Source organism: Lynx rufus, unplaced genomic scaffold (genome assembly GCF_022079265.1).
Source record: "Lynx rufus isolate CCGP_SWC_20201006 ecotype Redwood Valley unplaced genomic scaffold, mLynRuf1.p SCAF_12, whole genome shotgun sequence".
NCBI lineage: Eukaryota > Metazoa > Chordata > Mammalia > Carnivora > Felidae > Lynx > Lynx rufus.
In genome coordinates, this window is record NW_025814826.1 from 46,357,255 (window position 1) to 46,373,236 (window position 15,982).

Below are 15,982 nucleotides of genomic sequence, written 5' to 3' on the forward strand. Positions count from 1 at the left end.
GGCTCTCAGTGACAGTAGTTCCTTGGGGGGGTGGGGCGGAGATGGGTACTGGTGGGTAGCAAGATCATTTGAACTACAGGCGGCTTTTAACTTCAGTCCTGGCTTCCAGTGACAGTTCTAACACTATAGAACCACGTGCCCTTAGCAAACGTGCCTAACTTCTTTGAGGGAGGGCAACTAGTACAAACCTGCCCATAGTTGTCCAGTATACTCCAATCCCTTTCCTTTCCCCACTTGAAAATTATCAACATTAAAGGGCATAATATATGGTAAATTACTTAGAATACTGCCTGCAGCATAGTAAGCTTCAACATTATCGTTGATTATCATCACACTGCCTATCTCTGAGAGGCTGACTGCACGCACGGTAACGCAGTAAGCTTACGCATTGCCGGGAGGGCGCGCATCTTAAAGCGCGGGCACCAGGAGCGAAGCGCGCGCCCGTCTGAGCGAGGCGCAACCAGTGGGCGTGCCCAAGACGTGGGGGCGTTTACTTCCGGGGGCAAAGGGTGCATTATTTCCGGGAGGAGCGGGCTGTAGGGTAAGCGTTTCCTACGGGTTTCTGGTGCCCTGGTCTCGGTCCCGGTAAGCCAGGCATGAAGATCACGAGGCAGAAACACGCCAAGAAGCATCTCGGCTTCTTCCGCAATAACTTCGGCGTCCGCGAGCCGTACCAGATCCTGCTGGACGGTACCTTCTGTCAGGCGGCGCTGCGCGGCCGGATCCAGCTGCGGGAGCAGCTGCCCCGCTACCTCATGGGGGAGACGCAGCTGTGCACCACCAGGTGGGCCCGGCGGGTCCGGGGAGGAGGCCTGGGGATCCTGCGGGTGTGGTAGAGACGAGGCCACGACGTGCAAAACGCTCCACCCACGAGGAGTTGACAGTGAAGTGGAGGCACTGAGGAGGTCAGGCGAGTGTCTACCACGTAGGTAGAAACTACAGTGCACTGCGAATCTTGGTGTGGTTGGCCCGGCGAATGAGACCCGTGCTTTATGTAGTGCGATCTGGCTTCGAGTCTTGGTCCCAGTGCTGCCAGCTTTGTGGCTTCCGGCAAGTTAATCTCTGTGAGCCTGGGATTTCTCATCTGTAAGGAAAAGACCGTGAACTAATAAGGTTGCTTTAAGGATCAGACGTGTGGAGAGCACTTGCTGGTATCCAAAATCTACCCGCTTCAAGTGGTTGCTCTTATTCGCATAGCTGTTTCTAGTGGAAATGAAAAATTTTCAAGCGTCACAGCTGCCCTGCGAGCTAACATCTCCGAATCCCAGAAAGATAATTCACAGCTCGAGGCTAAGAGCCTTGCCCATGGTCATTTATTTATTGAACTGTCTTTATTAAGTACCAGCCCCATGCCAGGCCCGGCTGTAGCCACTGAGGATAACTTGGTGAACAGGACAAACGGCCAACCTTCCGGGCGCGTTTTGACTCGTGTGTGTTGTGACTTCCTCAGCCTGGGAACCTCCCGGGGGTGGGGGTGGGGAGATGGAATCATGGAAGGTTTCATAGAGGAGGTCACTTTTGAGCCCAGACACCTTTCACTTCTGAGGGGAAGGACTAGTTTGGGTGACGGACAAGAGATAAAGACCTCCTAAATGAAGAAATGGAGTTGTAAAATGCCCGAAAAAGAGATGAGAGCACAGGGTGTAATTGGAAATGACGCTGGGAAGAAGGGAAATCGAACCTACGACAGGAACTATTAAGAAACTTAAGGGTTTTGGGGCGCCTGGGTGGCTCTTTCGGTTAAGCGTCCGACTTCAGCTCAGGTCACGATCTCGCGGTCCGTGAGTTCCAGCCCCGCGTCGGGCTCTGGGCTGATGGCTCAGAGCCTGGAGCCTGCTTCCGATTCTGTGTCTTCCTCTCTCTCTCTGCCCCTTCCCCGTTCATGCTCTGTCTCTCTGTCTCAAAAATAAATAAAACGTTAAAAAAAATAAAAAAAAAAACTTAAGGGTTTTGTTGTTCCGTTGTAGATTATTTACTTTAAAAAAGTAAAAAAAAAAAGAGTGGGAGATGGGCATGGGGGAGGGCACTGGTTGGGATAAGCACTGGGTGTTGTGTGGAAACCAACTTGGCAATAAATTATATTTTAAAACAGAGTAAAATAAGAAAATGTAAATGACCCGTAATACCACCCCGTGACCACTGTTAACGTGCTGTACCATCCATCCAGTTCTTTAGACCTGCACATGCACACAAAGGAATGGGCTCTGCTGGGAATACAATATTACTGGCTTGCTTTTCGCACATAATACCGCTCCATGAACTGCTTTCCATAGTCAAGTAGTGCCTCACAATGGTTGTAGGTACCCCACAATTTGTTACCTCTAGCCTTCAGCACTGCCAGACAAGTCCTTAGTTAGCTTGTGCCCCTGAGTTCATCCCTCCTGGCTACATACCACCTGTCCCTTAATCCCTGTGCCATAGAAATACCAACATTTTTAACATGGTGCTGTAACAAAAAAGTCTGGCAAGTACTATATGGAATTATGTTCTGTAGCATTTTTTCCCTAAAGAATTTATTTTAACTTCCAGAATATTTTATTCATACACAACAGTAGACTAGTATAATTGTGTGTCACCCAGCTCTGGGAATTCTTGAAATGGCCAATCTTGTTTCCCTTAGCCACCCTCCCACCTTATTTTATATATATATATGCTATATATATATTATATACTATATAAAATATACTATATATAATATATAAGATGTATATATTATATATAATATATATACATATATACTATGCTTATTTTATTAAAAAAAATTTTTTTAACGTTTATTTATTTTTGAGACAGAGAGAGAGAGAGAGCATGAACGGGGGAGCGTCAGAGAGAGAGGGAGGCACAGAATCCGAAACAGGCTCCAGGCTCTGAGCGGTCAGCATGGAGCCTGACGCGGGGCTCGAACTCACGGACCGCGAGATCATGACCTGAGCCGAAGTCGGCCGCTTAACCGACTGAGCCACCCCGGCACCCCTACTATGCTTATTTTAAAACATAGTATTGTGTCGGTTCTTGGTGTGCATCATGAAGAGATAAATGCTATCAGACCTGATAACTGTCTTTTAGAGAAGCTGATTGTAACAGTGTGAGGGCTGAGTTTGAGAAGCAAGAGGGTGAAGACCGGCAGACTCGTTTTGTGGTTGTCAATCGAGAAATAATGGGAGCCTAAACTTCAGAGAAGAAAGGCTGGAGCCCAAGGGCTCTACAAAGAGACATTCCTGAGACAGATACCAACAGCCGATGGGGTAGGGTTATGGGTGAGGAAGAAAAGGTCAGTTAGGATTTCTGACTTACACCCAGAAGCTTTGTGATCTAAATCTTCATGATTTTAGACACGAATTTGAAGAGATGGTGTACATCCGTAGGAAATATCCAGTAAATACATGGGAGTTTGGGCCTGAGACTCCAAAAAGTTCAAAACTGATGAATAGAAAGCAAAATCTCTTGTCTTAAACAAAACTAAATGGATGATAAAGGGAGTGAAGCAAGGTAGAGTGGCAAGGGCTGCCTGGAGTTTCAGAAATCTTTGACTAAGTAGTTTTCATAATTTTTTATTTTATTTTTTCTTTAGTGTGATAGAAGAAGTGCCTGGAGAGCTTATTAAAATGCTGACATTTGACTCCTCAAGAGGTGCAGAAATGGGGATGTGAAAAGGAGTAGAAATTAATAGAATTTGTTATCACTGTGTCATTTTGATATGGGTAGTTTATAGCTGACATTTTAAAAAACATTGGCTTATATTAATATGAAAACGCAGAGAGAAAAAGGAAGTTGTGATTGTTATTAAACCGATGACTTAAATTTTTACTTCTCTGTACTGAGAATCATTTAAAGGTGTACCAATTTGTACTTGAAGTGGAAGCATCTAGCGCTAAGGTTGGGGCAAGGTATGTGTTGTCAACTACTTGGATTCACATTTCGACTCTACCACTTATGAGCTGTGTTTCAGCATGTTACTTGGAATCTCTCAGAGTGAGGTACTCTAAAATAAGGATAACTTTCAAATTAGGTGCCTGATAGGGCTGTTTTGAGATTGAAGCAAGAATTTATGTAAAGAGCAATTAGCATGCTGCCTGACACATAATAAATGCTCAGTAGATTTAACTGTTTTTCCTTCAACTTGGTGTTTGTGTTTTCCAGGTTTTTATTTATTTTTTAAATGTTGATTTATTTTGAGAAAGAGTGGGGGGAGAGGTATAGAGAGAGAGAGAGAATCCCAAGCAGGCCCCGCGCGCTGTCACCCCACTCCTACGCCCACACCCCGGATATACTGTGAGATCATGACCTGAGCCAAAATCAAGAGTCAGACACTTAACCAACTGAGCCACCCAGGTGCCCCAAATATTTTCCAGGTTTTTAAAGAGTGATACGGCTACCATATGTTTGGGGCCAACACATAACACATTCAGATCGTGATGGTATAGTTTAAATTTCGTAAAAACTTGACTTTTTCTATACTTATGTGAACACTGAAATGTATGTTGTAATTGTGAGATGCTAATAACATTTTTTTTTCAGGTGTGTGTTAAAAGAGTTAGAAACATTGGGAAAAGACTTATATGGGGCAAAACTGATTGCACAAAAATGCCAAGTCCGAAATTGTCCCCATTTCAAGAATCCAGTGAGTGGATCAGAATGTCTGCTCTCCATGGTTGAAGAGGGAAATCCTCATCATTATTTTGTGGCAACACAGGTGATACTGCTTTTAAAATTAGAGTCAATTTTAATCATTTCTGTTTCTATTTCATATGGAGCTGCTTATAATCAGAAAAAATTAGATGGAAGTGGTTTGATAGAATGTTTCAACTTTTTAAAATACAGGCTTTTAAGTTGATTTGCAGTCAATAAAAGCAGTTGTCATGCCATTAGAGAATTTGAGGAGAGAACCTTAAGCATATTGATTTTTCTTCTTAATTACTGAAGTATTTTTTTAATAGTTATTGACAAAAAGATGTGATGATATGCGTCAGCATTCTTGAAGAGAAGTGGAACAAATATTTTACATTCTGTGTTCTTCAGTGTTTTTGCATGTTCCTGTATTTTATACTAGTTCTCAAAAAGTCGTGTTTTACATTATTTGAAATTGTACCACCAGTATAGAACTGTTTCTGGCTTTTAAAGACCAGAAGGGGAAGGAGAGACTTTCAGGGTTGATATTAATGAAGAAGTTCACATACATACAGATTTGGTTACGTATTCTTTTAGAATTATAAAATCACTAAATTAGATGCAGAGCTGAATCTAGAATCTGAGTCCATGAATTCTTATTTTATTTCTATCCCTTCAACCTCTGAACATTCTTGACCCTTTTTGAAGCATATCTTAAGAGTAGAAAGTTAGGCATTGCCTAACATTCTTACCTTTGTGACAGTTTGTAATTCCTGGTGGTAGAATCTTGATAGATCCAGTGTCACATTGTTGCCACTTATCTCTTTGTGCTCAGATTTCTTGTTTATCTTCCTTTTTTTTAATCATAAAATTTACTCTATTAGTGAGACATACCAATTTGAAAAGTAAAACTTGTGATCTCTTCTATTTTTTCCACTTAAGGCATCTTATTTAATTGACATATTTGAACTGAATAGTGCTATTTTTCTTTTTAATAGGATCAGAATTTGTCTATGAAAGTGAAGAAAAAGCCCGGAGTCCCTCTCATGTTTATTATTCAGAACACTATTGTCTTGGACAAACCTTCTCCCAAAACAATTGCTTTTGTTAAAGCAGTAGAGTCAGGTCAGCTTGTCTCAGTGCACGAGAAACAAAGTATCAAGCAACTCAAAGAAGAAAAGGGTTTAGTGAAAAACCCTGAACAGAGGAGAAAGAAAAAACACAAGAAAGTAAGTGGCCCCAATCCTCTTAGCTGTTTGAAGAAAAAGAAAAGAGCACAGGATACAAAATCATCTGCCTCTGAAAAGAAGAGAAAAAGAAAAAGAATCCGGAATAGATCTGCCTCAAAAGTACCTTCTGAAAAGCAGAATGCAGAATGATAATCCTTTGAATACTTTTAAAGACATTTAAATGTGAAAAATAAATTTCTTTTTAAAACTGTGGAAGTACTTACAATAAAAGACTATTATTTTTGTAAATAAATATTGACTCATAGACCTTTGCCTAAAATTATTCGGAAAAACAACAACTCAGAGTGGATGGGTTTAGGCATTTTGGAGATTGTTCTTCAATGTAAAAATCTTGTCTTTTTTCTATCTCACCATTGGCCCCGTACCCCCAGGATATGCAAATCATGTAAAAAAGTCAAATCGTACAAAAGGCTTGTGACAAAGTGGGCGTCCCTTTTCACATTTACAGTGGAACATTCCTCATTCATGTAGTGGTTGTAGAATTTATATTCTCAAATAGTATGAATATGGTACTGTCTTTTGGTCCATCCATTATTTGACTTTCTACTAGAAAGTGGAAATTTTGCTTACTTGTATTACTCCTTCATTTTTCTAATATATTAATATTTCAGTCTTTATACATCTCAAAGTATTTTTTATTATGACTATAAACTTTGTTCACCACTGACCCAAGTACCATGCTATGATTGAATTTCTTACACTATGTTGTTATTCCAAAGTTTATAATGTCCTCGTTTTCTTTTAGCATCTGACTGGGTCTTGCCACATTCTCTAATAACTGTGTTAAAGGAACTTAGAATTTTCTTCTTTTTTTAATGTTTATTTATTTTTGAGAGAGAGAGAGCATGTGCGCATGAGTGGGGGAGGGGCAGAGAGAGAGGGAGACACAGAATCTGAAGCAGGTTCCAGGCTCTGAGCTGTCAGCACAGAGCATGACACGTTGCTCGAATCATGACCTGAGCCAAGGTTGGATGCTTAACCCAGGTGCCCCAGAACTTACAATTTTCTATATAATACCAGGTAATTCCTCACCCCTGGAGATAATTCTACAGCCCTCTGTCCTCCAATGTGGAAAAGTTTTCAAAGTATGTTTCTCAGCTGTCATCCAGACATTTCTTGCCTTTATCCAGAAATTTACTTTGTTATTTGTTTCTTAGATTCTTTATTTTCCTCTCAGTTTTCTTTTTTGCTGTAGTGAAGCATGGAGTGTATGGGAAGTACAGTTTGTGAGGCTCCACAGGTGTTTACCCTCATATTTGTTGCATTAATCTAGCAATATAATTCTCTCTTTAAATTTTTTTAAGCCAACGTGGGGGCTCCAACTGATGACCCCAAGATTAAGAGTTGTGTGCTCTTCCAACTGAGCCGGCCAGGCACCCTAGTAAGATAATTCTTGATTGAAGATCATTTCACTAAATTCCCCTGGAGTCTCTTAATTGTTTATAAGGCCCTAGGGCAAGCAAACAGATTTGAGTTTCATTTGTCCCAACAGGGAGGGTGATTTTCTTTTAAAGCAAATATTAAATTCAAGAGTAAAAAATCCAAAATAACACTCTCTTTAAGATGGACTATGAATATCTTCTTTAAAACGTGTCTAGGGGCGCCTGGGTGGCTCAGTCGCTAAGCATCCGACTTCAGCTCAGGTCATGATCTTACATTTTGTGAGTTCGAGCCCCGCATCGGGCTCTGTGCTGACAGCTCAGAGCGTGGAGGCTGCTTCAGATTCTGTCTCCCTCTCCCTCTGTTCCTCCCCCACTCACACTCTGTCTCTCTCTCAAAAGTACACATTAAACATTTTTTTTTAAAAAGGTGTCTAAAGGGTCACCAGAATTTAAAATAACAGATTATGTAGTAAATACATTTTATATTTTGTTTATAAAATGTTTTAAGGGCCGATTCTATTAGGAATTGAATAACCAAGTCATCTTTTTCAGCCCTTTTCTCAAGTGTTTTAATCATCCATCAGACCAAAATTACAGTGTTTCTGTGCCGAGATCTTGAAGTATAATATGGAAAAGGTGGGATCCGCCCATTAGCCCCTGACTTTGTGCTGCCTGTGACACCTCTGAGTAGCGGTTCTTAATCTGTATCGTTAGAGTGTCATGATCAGGTATGAAGTACATCATGAATAAATTCTTGTTAATGACTAAAATAACTGCTCTTAAATATGAGACCATTTAAATTTTTCTACAGAAATACTATTCTCAGTTGAATTCAGAGATGCTTTTCTGGATCGACAGTGAAGTTCTAGCCTTAACTACAGTAGGAACAACACACGGGGGTAGGCAAGCCAGCTTAGTGCTTGGGTTGTCTTTTCATGTTTCTGTTTTTTCTTAACAGGAACATTTTTTAAAAAGAAGGCAAAGATACTGGGAAAAAGTGAATATAGCTGTATAGTTCCTGTGAAGAAGAAAAAAATTCGTCAACAATGATAGGATTACTGGGTCAAATGTAGGCAAAGTGATAAAGCAGGTGAAATGATGATATTTTCAATATGCTAAAATGCATAACTATTAGGTATTTCTCTTTTTAACAAAGCTTAATGTGATATTGTTATTAATAATAAGTACATATATATTTGTTTTTTTATTCATGGTTCCGGACTCACAGCTCCCAAAAACCGTTGGAACTTCCTAAGTAATGAGAGCTTAAAGGTGTCTTTTATGTTAATGAGATGGTTTTGGAAAACATCTAAGAATGGCATCTGGTTACCTTTGGAGCCAATCCTGTGATGGGAAGGTTGGAACTTTAAGTCTCCACCCCACCCCCAACCTTTGGGGAGGGGAGAGAGAGGAGAATGGCCGCTGATTCAATCAATCGTGCTCATGTAATAAAGCCTCTATAAAACCCCACAAGGACAGGGTTTGGAGAGCTTCCGGGTTAATAAACAGGTGGAGATTCGGGAGAGTGACCCACCTGGAGAGGGCTTGCAAGGTCCTGCCCTTTCCCCGTACTTTTCCCTATACATCTCTTCCATCTGGCTGCTTCTGAGTTAATAGCCTTTTATAATGAACTTGCAGTAAGTAAAATGTTTCTCTGGGTTCTGAGTCACTCTAGCAAATTAATTGAATGGAGAAGAGTGTCATGGGAATTTAAGATTTATAGCCAGACGTCAGAAGAGCAGGTAACAGCCTGTATGGGTCTGAAGTGTGTTGTGAGGGGAGAGGAGGTAACAGTCTTGAAGGACTGACCCCTTAACCCGTGGGATCTGATGCTATCTCCAGGTAAATAATGTCAGAGTTGAGTTGAATTGTTGGTGTCAGAGCACTGCTTATTCTATGTGTAAAGACTACCTCTGCCAATACACATTGAAATTGGGTCCAGGAACCCAAAATACTTACTTACCAGTGCTATCTAGTCACCTAATAAGAGTGTCTGAACTGGAGAGCTAGAAAAGTCAACTTATTTTTATAAAATAGTAATTTTTTCAATTAACATATTAAAAATACAATGTACTACAAAATATAGTATTCAATATTTTAAAACTTTGATATTAGTCATATTACCTTAAGAAATACCTTAACGAAAGGATCTCCTATCTTTGTAGTACAATTCTTTTGTGAACAGTGCCCTCATAACACCACCCCAGATATCCTTAACACTACTTGCTTTATTTTTTCTATAATAACTTAGGGAAGAGGGCATGGCACCATGTATACACATGTGATTGTAATCCATTTTGCTCTTTGGGGAAAAGAAAATGTTGACAACCCCTGCTTTAGAGGGTAGCTGCTAGCTTTGTTGGGGATAAAGGTAGAGTACATGTGCTTCTGAACTCTGAAGTTTGCCAGACTCAACAACAGTGTTTCAGAAAATTGCTGTTTTTTATGAACACTTCAAAAAGAAGTATTTGTAGTTGAGTTTGGGGAGGATTCTGTATTACCTACATTTTCGAAGCCCCACAGCCATTTCTCATTCCCCACAAGTATGTAAATTGAAGCTAGAAGTCATTAAAGAACAGCCAAGTTTCAAAAGTAAAAAGATTTCCTGTTTTCTATTTATGCACAAAGATATTATATTTTATGTCTTTGCCTTTAGTAAGGCAAGTTGGCTGTGATTTGACAGGTTTAATTAATAGATTTTCATGAATGGAGAGAATGAATAGTTTGTATTGTTTAAAATGTTATAAAAATATGTCATTGTGCTGTAACTTTTCTTAAGAATTCTTAGTTTAGATGTAAATGAGAAAGTACAGTAATTTGGTGTAACTCTATATAATTTCAGATCCAGAACTAAGTAGGAATAAAGGCAAAGGATTGGGTGTCTGGACTGAGCTTAGGAACTGATTTCTCATATGGACCTAGATTGGTGGCCTCTGAACATTTAATCATATATCCTTGTCAGTAAAAGAATTTTGTGTCTACCTATAAATGTATGTTTATAAACCATGTAGATTTATTACTGTACATTATAAAATATACACAGGAAAAAAACCCAAAATGTAAAGGATGGTGAAGATAAAATATTGTAAAATCTTTGCCATTAAAGGGCTTCATTAGCTAATATTTCAAGACATAAGGTTTATCAATAATATTGACTATGAATCCATTTGAAGTACTTTTTTTTAATTTTATTTTTTTTAAATTTACATCCAAATTAGCATATAGTGCAACAATGATTTCAGGAGTAGATTCCTTAGTGCCCCTTACCCATTTAGCCCATCCCCCCTCCCATAACCCCTCCAGTAACCCTCAGTTTGTTCTCCATATTTGTGAGTCTCTTCTGTTTTGTCCTCCTCCCTGTTTTTATATTATTTTTGTTTCCCTTCCCTTGTGTTCATATTTTTTGTCTCTTAAAGTCCTCATATGAGGGAAGTCATATGATTTTTGTCTTTCTCTGACTAATTTCACTTAGCATAATACCCTCCAGTTCCATCCACATAGTTGCAAATGGCAAGATTTCATTCTTTTTGATTGCTGAGTAATACTCCATTGTATATATATACCACATCTTTTTTATCCATTCATCCATTGCTGGACATTTGGGCTCTTTCCATACTTTGGCTATTGTTGATAGTGCTGCTATAAACATTGGGGTGCATGTGTCCCTTCGGAACAACACACCTGTATCCCGTGGATAAATGCCTAGTAGTGCAATTGCTGGATCGTAGGGTAGTTCTATTTTTAATTTTTTTGAGGAACCTCCATACTGTTTTCCAGAGTGGCTGCACCAGCTTGCATTCCCACCAACAATGCCAAAGAGATCCTCTTTCTCTGCATCCTCGCCAACATCTGTTGTTGCCTGAGTTATTAATGTTAGCCATTCTGACAGGTGTGAGGTGGTATCTCATTGTGGTTTTGATCTGTATTTCCCTGATGATGAGTGATGTTGGGTATTTTATCATGTGTCAGTTGGCCATCTGGATGTCTTCTTTGGAGAAGTGTCTATTCATGTCTTTTGCCCATTTCTTCACTGGATTATTTGTATTTTGGGTGTTGACTTTGATAAGTTCTTTATAGATTTTGGATACTAACCCTTTATCTGATATGTCATTTGCAAATATTTTCTCCCATTCGTCAGTTGCCTTTTAGTTTTGCTGATTGTTTCCTTCGCTGTACAGAAGATTTTTATTTTGATGAGGTCCCAGTAGTTAATTTTTGCTTTTGTTTCCCTTGCCTCCAGAGACGTGTTGAGTAAGAAGATGTGAAGTACTTTTTTTTTTTTTTTTGGATACAGTATACTTTATTGATGGTACATGATAAGGTAGGGCTCCTCAAGCCCCTCCCCTTCTTCAGGGGGTCTGGGATGGAAACTGGAGGTCAGGAGATTCTCAAGTGTGTTGGGTACTGAACTGGGGCAAGGAATCCCCAGCAGCTGAGGGCCTCTCTCTTCTTCTTCCTCTTGCTGGGGCTGGTGATCCAGGGGGCTTTTACTCCTTGGAGGCCATGTGGACCATAAGATCCACCACCTGGTTGCTGTAGCCAAATTCATTGTCATACCAGGAAATGAGCTTGACAAAGTGGTCACTGAGCACAATGTCAGCCCCAGCGTCGAAGGTGGAAGAGTGGGTGTCACTGTTAAAGTCGCAGGAGATGACCTGGTCCTCAGCATAGCCCAGGATGCCCTTGATGGGGCCCTCTGATGCCTGCTTCACCACCTTCTTGATGTCTTCGTATTTGGCAGCTTTCTCCAGGAAGCAGGTCAGATCCACGATGGACACATTGGGGGTGGGGACACAGAAGGCCATGCCAGTGAGCTTCCCATTCAGCTCAGGGATGACCTTGCCCACAGCCTTGGCAGCACCAGTAGAAACAGGAATGATGTTCTGGGCAGCCCCTCGGCCATCACGCCACAGCTTCCCAGAGGGGCCATCCATGTCTTCTGGGTGGCGGTGATGACCTGGACTGTGGTCATGAGTCCCTCCGCGATGCCAAAGTGTTCATGGATGACCTTGGCCAGAGGGGCCAGGCAGGTGGTGGCGCAGGAGGCATTGCTGACAATCTTGAGGGAGTTGTCATACTGCTCATGGTTCACGCCCATCACAAACATGGGGGCATCAGCAGAAGGGGCAGAGATGATGACCCTCTTGGCCCCACCCCTCAAGTGAGCCCCAGCCTTCTCCATGGAGGCGAAGACCCCAGTGGACTCCACAACATACTCAGCACCAGCATCACCCCATTTGATGTTGGCAGGATCTCGCTCCTGGAAGATGGTGATGGGCTTTCCATGGATGACACGTTTCCCATTCTCAGCCTTGACTGTGCCGTGGAATTTGCTTTGGGTGGAATCATACTGGAACATGTAGACCATGTAGTTGAGGTCAATGAAGGGGTCATTGATGGTGACAATGCCCACTTTGCCAGAGTTAAAAGCAGCCCTGGTGACCAGGCGCCCCAATACGGCCAAATCCGTTGACTCCAACCTTCACCATCGTGTCTTGGGGACGCGGCTGGCACTGCACCAGAAGATGCAGCTGTCTGTCGAATGGGGAGGAGCAGAGAGCCGTGAAGTACTTTTTATGATTGCATTTTTTGTGAGAACTTACTAGATCATTGGTTTTCCTTTATAATATTTATGACAATGTATAGGGGGAAAAAAGAGTATACTAAGAGTAGGCTGTGTTAATACATATTTGTCAAATATGTGAAAATGAAGTCAAGTCTATCAGAAAGGATAGCCATAGCCTCTCATCCAGTTTCCAGACCTAAACCAGTTCAGAGGCCCAGAGCCCTTCAATTTAAGGGGAGGCGGGGTTCTCTTGGGGAAGGTCCCCGAAGCATTGCTGTAAGTTTCCCTGTGGCCATTTTCTAGAGTGAATGTGCATTGGGAAATAGAAACACCCAGACTTTTGGGGGATTATTAGATACTGGTTCTCAACTGATGCTAACTGCTAGGGACCCATATGTTGCTGGTCTGACATTCAAAGTGGAGATTTATGGTGGTCAGGTGATAAGTTGAGTTATAGGCTCAGTTTGAATCACAGTGGGCTCAGTGGGCCCATGAGCCCTCCCCATGTTTTTCCCCCAGTTCCAGAATGTATTATTGTTAAAAACATATTAGGCAACAATATTAGCTCCCTACTTATGGACTAAGGTTCATTAGGTTATGAAGAGTCAAGGGGAAGCTATTGGAATTCCTCCTCTTTACCAGGATGGTAAACCAAAAGTATAGGACGTGTTGGATTACAGAGACTACAATCATCATTAAACATTTGATTGATGCAGAAGTGTTGGTTCCTATTACATCTCAATTTAACTCATCTATTTGGTATGTGCAGAAGGCAGATGGACTTTAAAGCATGACTACATTATTTTAATGTTGATCAGAAGGTGACTCATTTGAAGCAGCCCTTCCAGATGTATTTCCTTTGCTGGAACAAATCCACACAGCTCCTTAAACGTAATATGGAAAATGCACCCCCCCCGCCACCATTTTTAGTGATTTGCTAGGACCACCAAAAGCAGTTTGTTTTTCCCTGACAGAGTCAGTCCACAGCACGACTTCACCATCTTGCTTCATGCTACGTCAGCTTACCTGCTCTTAGCCATAATATAGTCTGCAGAGATCTTGATCATCTTGACATTGCATAAAATATCACACTGACCCATGACATTGATGGAATTATGCAAATTGAATTTGATGAACAGGATGTAGCAAGTACTACAAATATCTTTGTGAAGCTTTATGAACCAGGGGGTGGGAAGATAGACCCTATGAAAATTCAGGGGTCTGCCACCTCAGTAAAGTTTCTGAGAGTCCAGTGATCTTTAGCATGTCAAAATAACCTCTTAGCGACACATTGCCACACCACAACCATGTATCACTCAACAAACAAACAAACAAACAAACAAAACAGTACATGGTGGGGACGGTGCAGGGCACAAAAGCTTGGTAGGCTATTTTGAGTATTGGAGGCAAAGCATGCCACATTTTAATATGTTATTTTGACCCAATTACTAAGTAACCCATAGCATTGAGAGTTTGAATGGAAACTAGAGCAAAATAAAGCTCTGTAGCAAATCTAGGCTGCACTGCAAGCTGTTTTTCTGGTTGGGCCACCAGATCCAATGATACTTGTGTCTGTAGCCGTGTGGAGTCTCTGGCAAGTACCATAGAAGAATCATGGCACATACTTCTAAGGTTTTGAAGAAAATGCATATCCTCTTTTGCAGATAATGATTATCCTTTGACAGAGAGCCATAAGCCTATTTCTGGGTCCTGATACAGAACTAGCCATAGGACATCAAATGACCAGGCAACCTGAACTTCCTGTAATTAACTGGATGTCATCTGCCCATTAAACCATGAGGTTGGGCATGTCCGTGAAGTGGAAATGGTGCATAAGAGATCAGACTTAAGCAGGTCCATCATGTACAAGTAAGGTGCATGACTGAGTCTCTCACACTCCTCTGAAACCAAACTGTGCTGTATTGCATCCTTTCCCCCAACTCATGACCTCAAGGAATTTTGTTATGATCAGTTGACTGAAAAGGAAAAAAACCCGAGCCTGGTTTATAGATGTTTTCACACTATATGCTGCCCCAAACCAAAAGTACGTAAGTGCAACATTAAAGCCCCATTCACTGACGGCCCAGAAAGATGGCAATGAAGGGAAATTCCCCTTTTGGCAGAACTTTGAACAATACATCTAGTTGTCCACTTTGGATTCCGAAATGGTCAGAACCATAGAACTGCACTGATTTATAGGTAGGTACTAATGGCTTAGCTAGTTAATGGTTTGGCAAGAATCAGATTGGAAGATTTGTGGGAAAGATGTGTGGGGAAGAGGTCTGTGAATAGACTTTTCAGAATGATCACAGAGTATAAAGATATTTGTGTGTCAATTGAGTGTCCATCAATAGGTATTTACTGTATAGGATGCTCTCAGTAATCAGGTGGACAAAGGTGCACTTTCTATAAATGTCAGCCTCTTCCCCTGCCAGTTGAGTGCTTATTCGTTGGACTCATGAACAAAGTAGTTATGGTGGCAGCAATGGACACTATACATGGGCTTCAACAACATAGCTGACCTAGCTACCATTACTGTTGAGTACCTAACATGCCAGAGACCAATACTGAGTCCTTAATATGGCCCCATCCCTGGGGGAGTACAGGGAAGGAACCAATGAGCTACTTGGTGGTAGGTTGATTACACTGTGTCCTTTCCATCATGACAGAATAGAAATGCATCCTTAGTGAAGCCAAGCCTATTCTGTATACGGATTTCCTTCTCTTTCCCATAATGCTTCTGCCAGCATCGCCTAACAAAATGCTTTAGTTGCCATCTTGGTATTCCACTGACATTGCTTCTGGTCAAGGAATTTGTGGTATTAAATGATCTTGTTATATAAACATAATTATTTAGGGGCACTTGGGTGGCTCAGTCAGTTAAGCACCCAACTTCAGCTCAGGTCATGATCACATAGTTGGTGAGTTTGAGCCTTGCGTCGGGCTTTGTGCTGACAGCTCAAAGCCTGGAGCCTGCTTTGGATTCTGTGTCTCCCTCTCTCTCTGCCCCTCCTTTACTCACAATCTGTCTCTCTCTGTCTCTCAAAAATAAATAAAAATGTTAAAAAAATTAAACATAATTATTTACAGTGCCAATTTGGAGACAACACTTGTAAAGAATAGATATTCTCTTATAAGATGTAATATAAACTTTGAATCAGAGACCAATGTATGGT

General features: G+C 41.2%; 1 protein-coding gene and 1 pseudogene across 1 annotated transcript; one reads left to right on the plus strand and one right to left on the minus strand.

Moving 5' to 3' along the window:
• The first annotated feature begins 522 nt into the window (after positions 1–522).
• On the plus strand, positions 523–6,613 carry UTP23 (UTP23 small subunit processome component). The gene is made up of 3 exons (XM_047074125.1): positions 523–784; positions 4,519–4,693; positions 5,607–6,613. The coding sequence occupies exons 1-3, from the start codon at positions 597–599 to the stop codon at positions 5,985–5,987; spliced, it is 744 nt and encodes a 247-aa protein (XP_046930081.1). The 5' UTR covers positions 523–596; the 3' UTR covers positions 5,988–6,613.
• Positions 6,614–11,686: 5,073 nt separating this feature from the next.
• On the minus strand, positions 11,687–12,793 carry LOC124507463 (glyceraldehyde-3-phosphate dehydrogenase-like; annotated as a pseudogene).
• Between the last annotated feature and the right edge of the window lie 3,189 nt (positions 12,794–15,982).